At 38.6% G+C, this 15,158-nt stretch overlaps 1 protein-coding gene across 13 annotated transcripts in view; it reads left to right on the forward strand.

The window, feature by feature from the left end:
- The window catches only part of NBEA (neurobeachin), a 536,549-nt gene that overhangs the window by 506,565 nt on the left and 14,826 nt on the right, over nt 1-15,158 (forward strand). For 6 of the 13 annotated variants that reach the window (XM_074378047.1, XM_074378045.1, XM_074378052.1 and 3 more), the window contains 6 exons: nt 5,055-5,117; nt 5,443-5,532; nt 7,993-8,185; nt 10,192-10,263; nt 12,126-12,281; nt 12,815-12,985. In XM_074378047.1, coding sequence (XP_074234148.1) covers nt 5,055-5,117; nt 5,443-5,532; nt 7,993-8,185; nt 10,192-10,263; nt 12,126-12,281; nt 12,815-12,985 — 745 coding nt within the window. The remainder of the gene's footprint in view (nt 1-5,054; nt 5,118-5,442; nt 5,533-7,992; nt 8,186-10,191; nt 10,264-12,125; nt 12,282-12,814; nt 12,986-15,158) is intronic. The other 7 variants (XM_074378050.1, XM_074378053.1, XM_074378056.1 and 4 more) reach the window with 3 other exon arrangements.

The raw sequence follows: 15,158 nt of genomic DNA on the forward strand, positions 1-15,158 counted from the left end.
TTATCTGTTTTATATACAGTAGTGTGTATCTGTTAATCCCACGCTCCTAATTTATCCCTCCCTCCCTTAACCTACCTACTCCTTGACAGATGTTAGCTGGAAAGAAAAATAAATGCTAAATATAAGGTGACTGCTCAACAAATATTCAACAAAATTTTTGTAAGAATAAGTAAGAATTGATATAACAATTAAAATTTAAATCTCTTAGTAAACTAACTTAATTGCCCTTTCTATCTGCACAATTCTTGGTAAAGAAATAAAGCAGTATTCCTTATATAATTATTTTATCAGACACCATTGAGTTTGATACGTAAGAGTTTCAGCATATCAGTACCCTAAAAGGCCACACGGCCTAAATCATTGCTCTGTTTACAGCTTTGACATTTTCATTCTGCATTCACAGATACTTACAAATACTCAAAATCAGCACAATCACTTTGAAGAACAATTTAGGAACAATTCCTTCCCTGTGACTCAGCAACCCCATACCTAGGTATACACCTGGCAGAAGTGACTTCTCCCCTCTCAAAAGACATGTGCAAGAATTTTCTAAGCAGCTTTATTCACAATAACCTGAAACTGTTAACAACCCAAATATCCATCAACAGGAGACTTGATATGTTGTGGCAGATTAACATAATGGAATACTAAGCAGCAAAAGAAAAACAAAACCCTGTTGACACACAACAAGAAGGATGAATCTCACAGACATTATGTTGATCAGAAAAAGATACAATAAAGATATTATACGATTCCATTTATCACAAGTTCAAGAACAGAAAAATAATCAATGATGATAAACATCAAAATAGTGATCAGCTTGGCAGATGGTGAGGAGTGGAAATAAGTGCCTGGCAGGAAAAGAGGCAATCCTGACATATGTACAGTCCCAGTAACCGCCACCCAGGTCGAGGTGCGGAGCTTTCCAGTTCCGTTCCAGAGCCCTCTGTCTTGATCTGGGTGGTGGTATAAGGCGAAAAAGGTACACACACACACACACATACCTATACAGTCACCAAACTATACACGTAAGATTAGTGTACTTCATGAACTTTATCTTTCTTAAACCTCAAAAAATAGATAGCAAATTCAGCAATTACAATGGCTTGTGAAACAAGGTTATTATTTAATTATAAGCAGATTTATATTTTGATGTTATCCTACCAAAAGGTTACCTAGTAATGAATACATGGTCTTCCATATTTGTAAAATACCAAAGGTTTTGTCAGTCACATTGGTTTTCAGAACTCTAGTGTTTTAAGCCTATGTTAGATTTGTATGAAATATGTGACTTGTAACATCACAGTCTATTATATGTAAAAAGTTACTATAACTGACTGATTCTAAGATGTATGTCATTTTTATATCTCAGTATTCCAAATCCCAGTGCCTTACAGTCAATGATGTATTGTTGTTTAATTGGCAACTTTTTTCACTTCTTGAGAGTATACAAAATAATGATGCTTCTAATAATGGATAACATCTTAGATTCAATGAAGTAAGCTAGCTTTACAGACCTATTTCCCCAGATTGAGGCTTCTGCCATACGCATTACACAATTCATGGGCTCTCACACACACAATGTTAGTTCATTCTTTCTTCATTGGAAAGTGCAATAGATACACAAAGCAATAGATTTCTTGTAACACAAACTGAAGTGTTGGTACTAGATTTTAAAAGGATTCACAAACTGAAGTCTATAGCATTCAGGCAGGGAGTGAGTTAGGGAAGCAGGCCAGCAGGCAGTGCATGCATGGGTCACATGAGTGGTGGGCATGAAAAAAAGAGTCTCTGTGCCTTGGTTCCAGACACGTGTTGCATGCAGGAATGCTGATGGGGTTAATGCCAGATCTTCTGGTTTTTCCAAGAGAAGCCAAAAAATCCAATTTACTATATGAAATTTCCTGACACATAAATGTTGGCCACTAGACTCATGTCTGTGAGCTGACTCTAGATTCCAATGTGTGACATCTGGCTGAGTGTAAGCCCTGTGGTGTCCTGGCTAGAATATAACCTCTAGGAAAGCAGGCATCTTTATCTGTTTGTTTGGTGAGTATCAGAGCTATCTAGAATGGTACCGGGTACATAGTAGGTGCTCAGTAAGTATATGTTTTATAAATAACATGGTCTCTCTGGTCAATGCAGAATATATAGAGAAAAAGAAAGACATCAAATTTTTAAGATCCCATTTCTGATAATACAGGAAAAAATCCACCTTATAATTAACTGTAAGTAGTTGTTTGGGTATTTTTTTTTAACTTGATATAGTTGGAAAAATTGTATTAATGGAAAAATTCCATGATACAGCAAAAAAGTCCATATAGCAAAAACTCTTTTCATGTTGTTGACCAGCTAATTTCTACTTAACCTTCAAACCTCAGCTCATGTCCTTTTTCTGGAAGTCTCTTCCCTAAAGGCCCTACGATCCCCCCCACCCCATCCTCCACTCTGAGTCTGATTTGGACATCACTCCTCCAGGCTCCCTGGCACCCCGGGCTGGCCTCCACCGTGGTCCTACCTGCCGTGGGCAACGATGTACTCATCCCATGTCCTTATGGGCTGAAAACGTCTGGAGGGCAGTCTGATATCTGATTTTGTATCCCTTGGTGTAGAGTTAACATTCAACAGATGTTTGTTGACTTAGTTGTTTTTGTGATATTGAATTGTAAAAGTAAAGGACTCTGAAGTTTTCTCTGCAACTACGCTTTTCTTTTTTCAGGCTACCTTTCAGTTTTGCCCAAATGCCCCACCATTTCCCCACATTTATATTCAGCAAACATTTTTGGATTCTGTAGGGCTAAATCACAGCCCTGACTGGCAGAGGTTCATAGTCTGAGCAAACAGACACACATAAAGTATTACTTGTTGAATTCCATGGAAAAAGGGGAAAAATATCCTGTGAGAATATGGTGAACATTTGTTATGATTTAGGGCATCTAGGAAGGATTTAGAACCCTGCCCAAGGTTAGCATGAAGGGAAATGTTACCTCCTACATCAGAATAACTACTCAGTTGCTATGCTTCATAGGTTCCAGAATGGGCTGTGTATATCCCTGGGCATGCTCCCATACAGAGTACCTCCCTTCTTGATGAGAAAGAACACATTGATGAGTCCTAAAAGTGAGGGAGCACAGAAAATAGATGACAGGGAGAACCGGTCAAGAAAATCAGTAGGTACTCCCTTCCCATTCAAACACTGTAATAGACTTTGGGAAGGCAGCATGTTTTTTCAAGATCAGAAAGACCTGTACAGTTTAACATCAGAGGGTAAGGACTTATTGGAAGGCAGGGTTACAAGGTAGCTAGAAGATAAATATCGGAGTAAGAACCTTTAGGTCATGAAGGCATGTGATGTGAATCACAAGGAACAGGGATTCAGTTTAATCTTAAATAAATGTTGAATGCTGGGAATAGCTTGTCTTAATGAAACGGTGAGATTGAGCACAATTTAAGATTTACTCTGATGCCATTGAGAGTCATTTAAGATATGTGGGTGTACATTCTGCCTCGGTCCAAAAGGATCAGAGGCGGGACCCACTAAAGAGAACTGTAGAGAAGATTTCTGGAAATTAAATCCATTTCCTAACATATTTGAATCTAATATTTTTATTTCCTTTTCAGAAAAAAATTTAAGTCAAGCAAACCAAGTTTGCTAATTCATTCTGTGAACATTTAAAGGCTACCTACTAAGTGCAAGGCACTGATGTAGAGATTTAAATGTGTTTGATGTTACTTCTGTCTTCCCTACCGCCACCCTGGTCCTCTGTCTGGAGGAGTAAAAACACAGGCAATAGTACTTGCTGTTGGAGAGATTTAGTTTATGGTACATTAACCTAGATATTGGACATTTTCTAACCAGGGCAGCTTTAACAATATAGTTACTGCTTTTTTGTTCATGTGTTTCTCATATAATTCTCAAGAGTTTACTGTTTATAATGTGAACCTAACCAGAAATGGTGTCTCCCCTTCCTAATCATAAATCTTGCATTGGGGAGATAAAGTATGATGGTATCTACATGAGTACGATTTAGTTTAGTAGTCACCCTTCGCGTATGAGTGGACACCATGCAGATAAATGTATACGTTAAAATTGGACAGCACTTTAAGAGAGTCAATAATTCATCCTGTAGCCTCTGCAGATAAAAGAACAAAAACCCCATTTATGCAGTTGCTAAAATATGGCAGATAATGATGCATTCATGTTTAATATTGCTAATAAATTTGAAAATTCACATTTTTATTGATAAACATTTTCTTGAAATGCAGTCTAGGAGGACAGATTGTTAAATTTAAGGACTTTATAAATGAGACTTGTAGATGGTGATGCTGTTGGTGGCAGTGCTGTGTCGAGAGCCATCTACCACCTTACCTGCACTCCCAAGTACTCAGCAGTGAGTTTCATATTTCACTTTTATGTGCAACCAAACAGCACACAATTTTAGGGGAAAAATTAGCATGGTGACAGAGTAACAATCATAATAAATATTGTGCTTCTCCTTGTTGACTTAAATTACATACTTAGAGTATTTCAGAAAAATATTTGTTAGTCTAGCTTAAGATATTAAAATTTTCATCTGTAAAATTTATGTATAGAGGAAATACTTAAATCTCTTATGAGATTATCTCTTTGACCTACACACAAAAAAGGCATATTATATACACTCCGTACAGTTAGAGATTTAAAATTATTTCTATTCACTGAAGTCACAAAACCTCATTAATATTTCCACCTGCATAGACTTTAATGACATTGCATAGCTCAGGATGCCCCAAGAATTATTTCCTCTTTGGGTTAATTCTCTCTAAAATTTCAGAAAATTTTCGATAGAAATTAATTCATACCTTATAAATAAGATTCCAGAATCATTTTACAGTAGCTTGGCACAGTAAAATACATTTTTTGTAGTGAGAGTTTTGCTGTATTAAATTATTACACGAAAGTCTTTGTATTCTTTCTACTGATTGCCCTCTGAATTGATTAGAACGTGATTTTTTTTTTAATTTTGTTTTGTATTCTTAGTGGACTTCACGTCTCATTCTTTTTTCCCGTTAAGATTCCAGAAGCTTATTTCATTAGAGATCCCCATACGTTCCTTCTTACAAAGGACTTTATTAAGGTATATGTGTTGTATTTAGTGTTCAAAATATTCTTTGGTTTCTAGCTGCATGCATGTATGCACAGGTTAACATTTCCACATTTAACCTCAGCTTCTAAATAAGAATAGTGACTTGGTTAATGGAAGCATGTTTGGAAGGAGAAGCAAAGCTTGTCTACAAAATACTAACACTTGGATGATTCTGCACCCGGGGAGAAGAGCGCCCGGTGAATTTTTCTGGACTTTTTTCATGGCTGACTTGGGATACACTTGCGTTGTCAAAGAGTGCGTTGACCTCTCTTGTTGATGCATATTGATTGTGACAGTCACTCTCCTTCCCCCGCAGGCCATGGAGGCCCAGATACAGAACTTTGGACAAACGCCATCTCAGTTGCTTATCGAGCCACATCCACCTCGGAGCTCTGCCATGCACCTGGTAAGACACCGCAGCTTGGGAACATTTTTCCCTTTCTTTGTACCTGAGTATAAATCAAATCAAATAGTGATTTTTTTTTAGCAGCATTTTAAAAGGCTTCTCAGTTTATTGGTTAACTCTTCAGCCTAAGTATAGACTTATCACCCTCAGGAGAGAGAAAAGAACACAGTTCTTACCTCTTAGTTTGGCTTAAGCTAGTCCAATTTTGGATTCACAAAAATCGCCGTCCTCTCTGACAATATATGCTTCTGCATAAACTCCATACACATACAACCTTTCAGACACATGCCAGCACCAAAATTAGAATAGATTTATAAGTCAGAATGAAAAATATAATATAAACACAATATGATGCTGCCCAATTTAATCTTTTGGGGCAAGGTGGGACAGGTAGGGAGAGCAATTCGTTTTAAGAAAAGAAAAGAAATAGAAAGATAATTTATAGCCACTGAAGGGAGGCGGTTGAGAAGAGGGGTTAAGAGCAGGGACCTCAGAGCCCAACTTGGGTCAAACACCATCTCTGCCACTAACTAATGAATGAATTGGGCAAGGCATCTGAACTCTCTCTTACATTTCAGCATCAATAACCTGGGGGTAAAAATAGTACCAACTCTGAAAACGTAAGGACTCAACACTGTGCATGGCACTTGGACCAGCCCCTAGCATACAGGTCCTCGGTAGATCTTAGCTGGTGTCATCACCATCATGGTTAAACTCCTTATATAAAAACTTTTATTCTCATTTTGCAAGGGAAAAGGCAATATTCTTTTCATTTTAGTCTGAATTTTAAAAATCTATTTTCATAACAAAACCATCCTTTTTCAGTTTTTAGCAAATAGTAAACATTTCCCTCTTTATCTAATCTGGAGAAGGTAAAATTTTTCTGAGAAACTACTTTAGAATTTATTTTTTAAACTGTAATTTTTGACAAATTTCTTACTGAAGGAAAAACATGCTAGGAAGTAAAAATGTGTTTGCAAAATGAGTTAGAGTCCAGCAGTCGGTTTTTCTGGACAGTCATCAAGGCACCAGCTACCCTGGGACTGGAGTAAAATGCTCCAGAGCAATGCAGGAACAAACATATAAGTTGTTGTTTCATGATGGAGGTATTGTTCACGCCTTTCATTTATTCTGTCAGTTACTTAACAAATTTGCCCTGAGCCCCTTCTGTGCACCAGGCACGACACTGCGTTTTGGCAACACAGAGGAGATGCCTACTCCATCCCTTCAAGGAACTGGTAGTCAGACACCTACTGAAACACATATGTAAATATGTTTTTGAAACCATGTTTTTCCTGTACAATAGCTCAGCCAGTTTCAGCCCCCTTGATGAGTCAGTCATGGACTCTGCTGCTTGAAGTGGGTCCTCGCGTGGGACCAGGCAGAAGGCTTCCACCCAGTGCACCGCCCCCATTCAGACCCCTGGGCACACAGTGACGTGCAGCTGTGGCCTTGGAGTCTCCAGACCTGAGATGGAGCGTTTTTAATCAACTGTCCAGGAGACTCTCTCTTACACTTTATTTTATGAAATGCTTTGGCAGAAGAGTTTTATTCCTGCATTCAGTTTCTCTGTTTAATAGTAATAATATTTATCCTGGAGAAATGCCCAGTCAGGACTCATTACTTTCCTAGGGGAAATTGTCAGAGACTAAATTGGCATGGAACTGTTCATAAAGAAAATAAGCTTTTTAAGTTCATGTAACAGAGAATTCATAAATAAATATATATCTCCAACAATTACAAAACATGCATGAAAGCTAAATAATGGTTGTTCCCCCATCCCTATTTTGTGTGTTTTGTGTGATGATCTTTCTAGTGCTTTATGCTACTTAATAGCAGTGTGTGTAGTATTGACTTTCTATCAAGTCATATGCTAGATGTTTGAGAAACAAAGATTAGAAGAGAAAAGAGGAGAAGTGTTACCCTCAGGAAGCTGACAGTCTAGCAGAGGGGAAGGAAGCCTAAACCGCAGTCATCAGAGCCACAGCAGAAGCGTGTGCACAGCACTGCAAGGCAGGCTCTGGTACTTGAATTATTCCGTCTTGTAGCCCCGACCCCGGCCGGATCAACCAGGTGAAAAACGAAAGTATCCATCAATTTGCTTTATATTTCATGTACACAGTGTCAGTATCTGACTGGACTGATTTTTTCACCAAAATGATGTTGTAACTGCATTGAGTGATTATGCAACATCAAGTGGATGTATCTATAAGCTAATGTCTCCTATCGCCGTGTGGCGATACCTAAACTGCGGCTGGTCGTTAATTATCGGGGGTCCTCTCTCAGTGACTCCACAGAGTCCCTGCTCACGTCTCTGCGCCGTCCCTCAGGACTAGCGTTCCGATGGCTCTGCTCTGTTTGTGCTCGTGCTAGCCTGTTGTAACCTCGTTCTCCCAGAGCTTTCACTAACTGTGTTATTCCTTTTGTTTTCTCCTGCTCTCTTCCCTTTCTATTCAACAGTGTTTCCTTCCACAGAGTCCACTCATGTTTAAAGATCAGATGCAACAGGATGTGATCATGGTGCTGAAGTTTCCATCAAATTCTCCAGTAACCCATGTGGCAGCCAATACCCTCCCCCACCTGACCATCCCTGCGGTGGTGACTGTGACCTGCAGCAGACTGTTTGCGGTGAATCGATGGCACAACACAGTAGGTAAGTGTGCCTGAGCGAGTCACTTGCTAACAGGGTCTTAAAAGCTGGGATCAAGTTAAGGGAAGATAAGTGTGCTGGGAGCTCACGAGTTTGCCAAATTAGCTACAAAAAGCAGCAGAGTGAATAACTGCTAAACCTAACTAAACACCTCCAGTCTGTCTTATTCACGGCTGCTGTATCTTAGTGCCTCACAGAACGCTTGGCTAATGGTTAAGAATCAAATAAATATTTGATCAACTGAAGCAATTCTACAAATAACTCAGGTCTCCCTACCCTATTTGAGTGCTAACCCCCCAGGAAAAAGAAAAAGAACAAACACTATTATGATATATTAAACAAAAGTGAGTTTGAATTTGGATTTTCTAGATAACGGTTTCGAATCCTCTTTCATCCACTTCATTAAGTTGTTTAGCAAATATTGGACCACTTTGCGTCAAGTGTTCCTGGGCGCTGGGAGGGTAGCAACAAACAAGACAAACGACATCTCTCTCTTTGTAGAGCTTAGAATCTTTGAGAACAAACAAAATCAGAATTGTTCGGTGATTTCATGTGTGTTTTCTCCGAACTCATTCCTGAAGTTTCCAGCCAGTACATCTTGAAGTGATACAATTCTGTTATAAAAATTAGGCATGTTGATACTTGTTTAACCAGGACAGGAGTGAATGTGACTAAGTGATTTAGTTGGCCCAGTTCACCACTTAAAATCTCCCTGGAACCCCTGGACTCCCACTGTCTCTAAGACTGAGTGGATGAGCCACGCTGAATTAACCTGAATCTTTCTATTCTACTGACTTCTGCATCGCACTGAAAAATAGAGTGACTTGTAGATTAGTCGCCTAAGGGTTTCTCAATGCCCCTATTTTATGGTTATTGGTGATGTTTTCAACATGAGGTAGAACGACTTCCATTCTATCAGAAATATGCAGCAGACATCTTTTAAAAATATGACTTTATTATTCACAGGAATCTTAGCCTCTAAAAACATTTTACATTGAGAGAAAGCTGGAAAGAATTAATTTTTTTTCTTTAGAATTGGTCAAAAGTATTATATGTTATACATATGCATATACATGTAAAAAATTATGATCAGTGTACTCAATCAAGCTCTAAACATTAATCCTCCGAAAGTAGATTTTATTTTAAGATTTTAAGTGTAGCTTAGTTTTATATCTTCAGTTGACTTGCCAACTACTGAAAGAAAGTCAGCTTGGTTGGGCGCCCCGTCTTCCCCTCCCCTGGCCCAGGTGGGCAGGTGCTCTCACCCACCTACTCGCAGGCACGGCCTTTTCTTAGATTTCAGGCTCACTGATTGCCCAGCAGCCTTAGGTCTCTGATGGGTTCGAGAAATGTTACAATCTTCCATTTTATTCAGCTTTTCTTGTTGTTAGGATAACAGCACTCTTCCTCGCTTTCTGCATCTTAAGTGAAAACCATACCAGCAGTCTTGTTGTGATTTTTGCTAAGACTGTCTACAAAATTTCTGTCCTGTATTTACACTTTGTTTTTGTTTGTTTGTTTTTGTTTTTGTTTTTTAGATTCCACATATGAGCGATCTCAGAAATAGACTCACAGACAGAGAATACAGACTTGTGGTTACCAGGGGAGTGGAGGGTGGGAAGGGATAGACTGGGACTTCAAAATTGTAGAATAGATAAACAAGATTACACTGTATAGCACAGGGAAATATACACAAAATGTTACGATAACTCACAGAGAAAAAAATGTGCCAATGAGTGTGTATATGACCATGAATGACTGAAAAATTGTGCTGAACACTGGAATTTGACACAACATTGTAAAATGATTATAAATCAATAAAAAATGTTAAAAAAAAAAAAAAAAGACCGTCTACAAAAACATGTTGTGGGACTGAATCATTCTTACAGTAATTTACCAAATAATTTTTAAGCAAATCTGTATTTTGCGTAATCATAAAACACTGCTTATTAGGAAATTTCTCCTTTCTGAGAATTTTATGGTCATTTTCTCTTTTAATTCATCATCAGGCCTCAGAGGAGCTCCAGGCTACTCCTTGGATCAGGCCCATCATCTTCCCATTGAAATGGATCCGCTCATCGGTATGTTAACAACAAAAGTGCATTTTCACACTGCTGCCTAGCCACGGACTCCTATGTGGTTACTTATCACCAGTGATAGTTGAATAGTATTTTTCTTCTGCCACAAAATTCATGTGCAAAGACCATCAAATTACCATCAAGGAGCCGTAAGAAGCCATCTAAGAACTCTGTGGTATTAAGACAATTATTTGTGGCGTTTTCTTGGTATTTTAGGAGGTCACTTAGGTTGGCAAACTAAACTAGGCAAAGAACTCCAAAGTGTTCTTTCTCCCAGCCTCAGCTCTTCTTTAACAAGTTCATATTATTTGAACTATATAAGGACCCAAAGCTATTATTAGAGAAAACTAATGCTGAAGAATATATTTGGTGGAAATCTCCAGTAGGGCTAAACATTTTTCTTAGGGTTCATATGAATTGTAAACTCAGGAGCTGTAACTCGTCACAGCAGATATTCCAAGTGTTTTTGAATAATCACACCTATTTATTAGCTGTACGACTCAGAGCAAACACCTTCATCTTCCTGGGCCTTAGTTCACATCTGCGAGATGGTTGCTAATAATGTTTGCTCTGCCTATCTCATGGGCTCGTAGAGAGAACTAAATTAGAAAAAAACTGAAAACGGCATGAAAAGTTATAAAGCCATGTACAAGTTATAGTATTTTTTCTTAGATTAATTCACTCTTCCTCTTTGAACCCAGAAGTAAGATGAGAGGCAGCCGTTTAGTTTGGTTACTCATCCTCCTACACAAACTAGCATTTACATGCTTTTGGGAGGATATACCCTTAGGACGAGGAATATTTTTAGAGCCGAGTCTAGCTGTTCCTCTGCTGAAAAGATGTTAATAATCACATACAGCTAGAGTGTAACCATGGAAAAATTAATAGCTGTTCTCTAATTAATCAAGGACCAATGACATAGTTCTCCAGTGACTCGGGAGCCTCTCATTTTCTCTTCCTTTGCTGGTTTTTTTTTAAGTAATTTTTTATTTTTACTTTCTCTTGTAATTATTATTACAGTGTCAGTCGATATCCACAGAGTAGCACTTAGATTTAATTGGTGTTAGAAAGCGATGGTGATCTCCTACATCTGCATTTTCTGTTTAAGAATTCAGCCCAGGGATTTAGCCTGAAAGGACGCTGTGGAGTAAGGGACAGGCTGGCATACAGACAGGCACTAGGGAAATCAGCTGGCGTCTCTGAGTTCCTGACTTTGTTCAGATTCAATCCCAGGGCTACCCGCTGATTCTCTGCCTGTCTCTTTGCTCCCCAGTCCCTCTCCCATCTTTCTTATTCCTCTTCTCCCCTGCCAGCCCATTCTGGAAAGGCTTCTGTTTGTTGACAATCCAGGTCTTTAAAGTTGCTGACCTAAAGCTCCCTGAGGGGCTGCCGACATAACATGCCCCTTGCTCAAACCCCTGCTTTCTTCTTCTCACGTGAATTGTAAATGCCATCAGAAAATGACAGGTGGGGGCAAACAGTAAGACATTTTTTCCTTCTATAACATATTTCATACAATATTTATTCCTCATTATTATTGAATTTGTTGGACACCACTGAACTTGTGCATGGTGAACATCTATTGAATTAAACGCATTTTACTATTTTTATTATGTTTCAAATTCCTATCAGTGGAGGAAGAACTTAAACTTCCAACAATTTCTAAATATATAATATGGTTCATAAATAATCACTGCTACTAAAAAGTTTCTATTCCTCATGGGGAAATCGTAAGATCTTAACAACTTTTCTAGCCTTGAAAACCCATTCCTAGATAAATAAAGCATAAAAATGTTCCTTCTATAAGAGCTTACTGGAATTCTTGGGGGGTCTTTCCTTGAATTCTTTTCTCTGTTTATGTTTAGCCAATAACTCTGGCGTGAACAAGCGGCAGATCACAGACCTCGTTGACCAGAGCATACAAATCAATGCCCATTGTTTTGTGGTCACAGCAGATAATCGTTATATTCTTATCTGTGGATTCTGGGATAAGAGTTTCAGAGTTTATTCTACAGAAACAGGTAAATTTAAGCATGAAATGCCTTATCCTCTTCAAAATGTCCACTTTTACACCCAAAGCTTCACATGAAATCCTACTTAATAATGTAGGCATTTTTATCTTGAGTGCCAAGATTCAAATTAAATGTACACATTGTAAGTAACTGACTACTTATAATTCCGTCCACTGTGAACTTTAGCGTGAGCTGAGCCCTGAGTTCACAGGACAAGTGGTACTGCTATCTCCTTCCCCAAATCAGATCCAGTAAAAGACCTTAAGCCTCCCCTTAGTCTGGCCCAAACCCTGGGGAAAAAAATCACGAATCATGATTGTGTTATTTTATAAGTTCTTTCCTTAAAAAAAAAATCCCAAGTGACATTCTTGTATCATTTTTTTAGAAGCCATTCAAGAAACCAAATCTGTAGCTAGATTTGAATTACCTTATAAGTGGACTGGTCTATAGAATCACTTTTCACAAATCTAAAATAAAGTTAAGCTTATTACCATTTAATGAAAAATAACAAATGAGTTCAACCTGCCATTTCTGTGTTTCAGGGAAGCTAACTCAGATTGTATTTGGTCACTGGGATGTGGTCACGTGCTTGGCCAGGTCTGAGTCATACATCGGTGGGGACTGCTACATCGTGTCTGGGTCGCGGGATGCGACCCTGCTCCTCTGGTATTGGAGTGGGCGACACCATATCATAGGAGACAACCCAAACAGCAGTAAGTATTTGTCTAGAATTGCCCTCTCAGACTGTAAATTCATCTAAATATATTTTGCCTTTTTTATTTCCCTAATAGTTTTTCCCGGGGTTGTAAGAATTTTAAAATATGAAAGCTCAAGTGGCAAACATCTCATTGGAATGTAGCTATGTCCAAAGTGTAAAACAGAGCAACTTCTATGCCCTTCAGCCTGAGGAAGCCCTCACGTCCCCTCACACGGGCCCTCTGCTCAGCTGCCTTCCTCTATCTCCAGATGTCCTCATCCTCCAGAAGTTTCCTTCCGTGTCACCTAGTCTGTTCAACTTCCTGTGATTTCTCTCAGCTGAGTATAGTCACTCCCTTCTGTGAATTTCCGGAAGATTTTATTTGTGCCTCCATGAGGACACTCACTACTTTCTACCACAGGGTGTCGTAAATATCTCTGTTTGTTTATTTAACAATGATTGAGTATCCTCTTCAGATTAAGCGTTGGGGAGGCAAAAACTGAATATGATGATTTCTTTGCTTGGGATGATTTCCTGAGTGTTTTCTATTCAAAAGTGCTCCCTAAAATGTGCTGTAGGAAACAATGGGAGGGAATCCAGAGTGAAGTAATTTTAGAAAACACCCCACACACTCTCGCCCTCAAGGTGAGCTCTGAACGTTGTACGCAAATGAATCTTTTGACATTTGTGTCACTCACAGCTTCTCAAACATGTTTTCCATGGAACATTTTGTTCATGAAAGAGCCATTATTATTCCTTGGAGCTGCCATTCTGAGGAAACACGGAAGTGGACCATGAGTCCCTTCTTCCCGTCTTAAGTCTCTGGTGCCCGGCACAGAGACACACGTAATAGGTTTTCAGTAAATATGGTGAAATGACCAAAGAACTACATACGAGATTTCCTAGAAACAATTACTGTTTTTAATGACCAAACTTTCAATAGTTCAAATGCACCTATTTCCTGTAAAATAGAGAATGACTTCTGTAAAGTGTTGATAATAGCAAATACCTAAACCAGGGTTATTCTGATCGTAATTCATACAGTGGTCACAGCTTCAATGGTGCTCCAGAATAAACTGAAACATGAGTTTGGGCATATTGATGACAAAACAGAGGTAGGAATTTCCCAGGAATGCTGTGTATCTGCCAGTGAAACTTTGTAAGAGTAGGTGAGAGATGGACAAAAATACCGTGTCGCAACTGCATGCCTGGTCTGTTCAGCCTTTGAGAGAGCTGGGCGCAGAGCCCGAGCTGTCCAGCCACCCTTCAAGTCCCACCCACCCCCAGCTCTTACGTGTTTTGACAGGAATACTGAAAAAGAAATAAATGGCTTTCAGCTGATAGGAGCAAAGGCCCTATCATAGGTCCTGATGAGTATGATACATACACATACGAAGGTAGTGATAGAGTGAGCTAGGTGGCCAGGTGATGTGTGATGTTTCGGCCCTGTTGCCCACAGCTAGAGGGGAGGAACAGTAGATGAAGAAACTAAAAGTGCAGTATGGAAGTGGTGTCTCTTAACAGTGAGGACACTGAATAAGAGAAAGTGTGTGGATTGTACGTTTCAGCCTCTGCTCTGAGCTGTGAACTAAAATGTGATTGATACTGGTCTGAAGAAAACACATACTCAGTGTTGCTTGATTTCCAACCAACTCAAATAATTAGCTACCAATTATATGTTATAGCAAACATCATACTCTGAATACTGATAAGTTAACCTCCTAATTTACTCTTTTTTTAAACCATACCCGTAAAAAAAGAAACTTCATTTTTAGTAGAATTCTTGTGTATGTGTGTTTGTAAAAGACATTTGATCTACCAGTGTTGACTTTATTATTCTCAAGCATGGTACATTATCACATGTGTTTTATCTAAATGTATTTTTACATGTTTCCAAATTTCTGTTTCCAGAGTAGTGTATCATTCATTAGAATTAGAAGAAAAGTTGAATTAAGCAACAGGGCTGTGTGGTATCTTCCATCTGTTATTGACAAAAATTAGAAGTTATCGGATAGAAAAAATTTTTCTAAAGAAACAGAATAGTTTTTAAAATCCAATTAATTAACATCTTCAAAGTGAACCTCAGAAATGATGAAAATGATATTTCCAAAAAGAGAATTCATTTCTTAAAAACTACCAGCTGGTAGCAGAGAAGATACTTAATATAATGTACTGCTATGAGGTAAACA

Source organism: Camelus bactrianus, chromosome 14 (assembly GCF_048773025.1).
Source record: "Camelus bactrianus isolate YW-2024 breed Bactrian camel chromosome 14, ASM4877302v1, whole genome shotgun sequence".
Classification (NCBI taxonomy): domain Eukaryota; kingdom Metazoa; phylum Chordata; class Mammalia; order Artiodactyla; family Camelidae; genus Camelus; species Camelus bactrianus.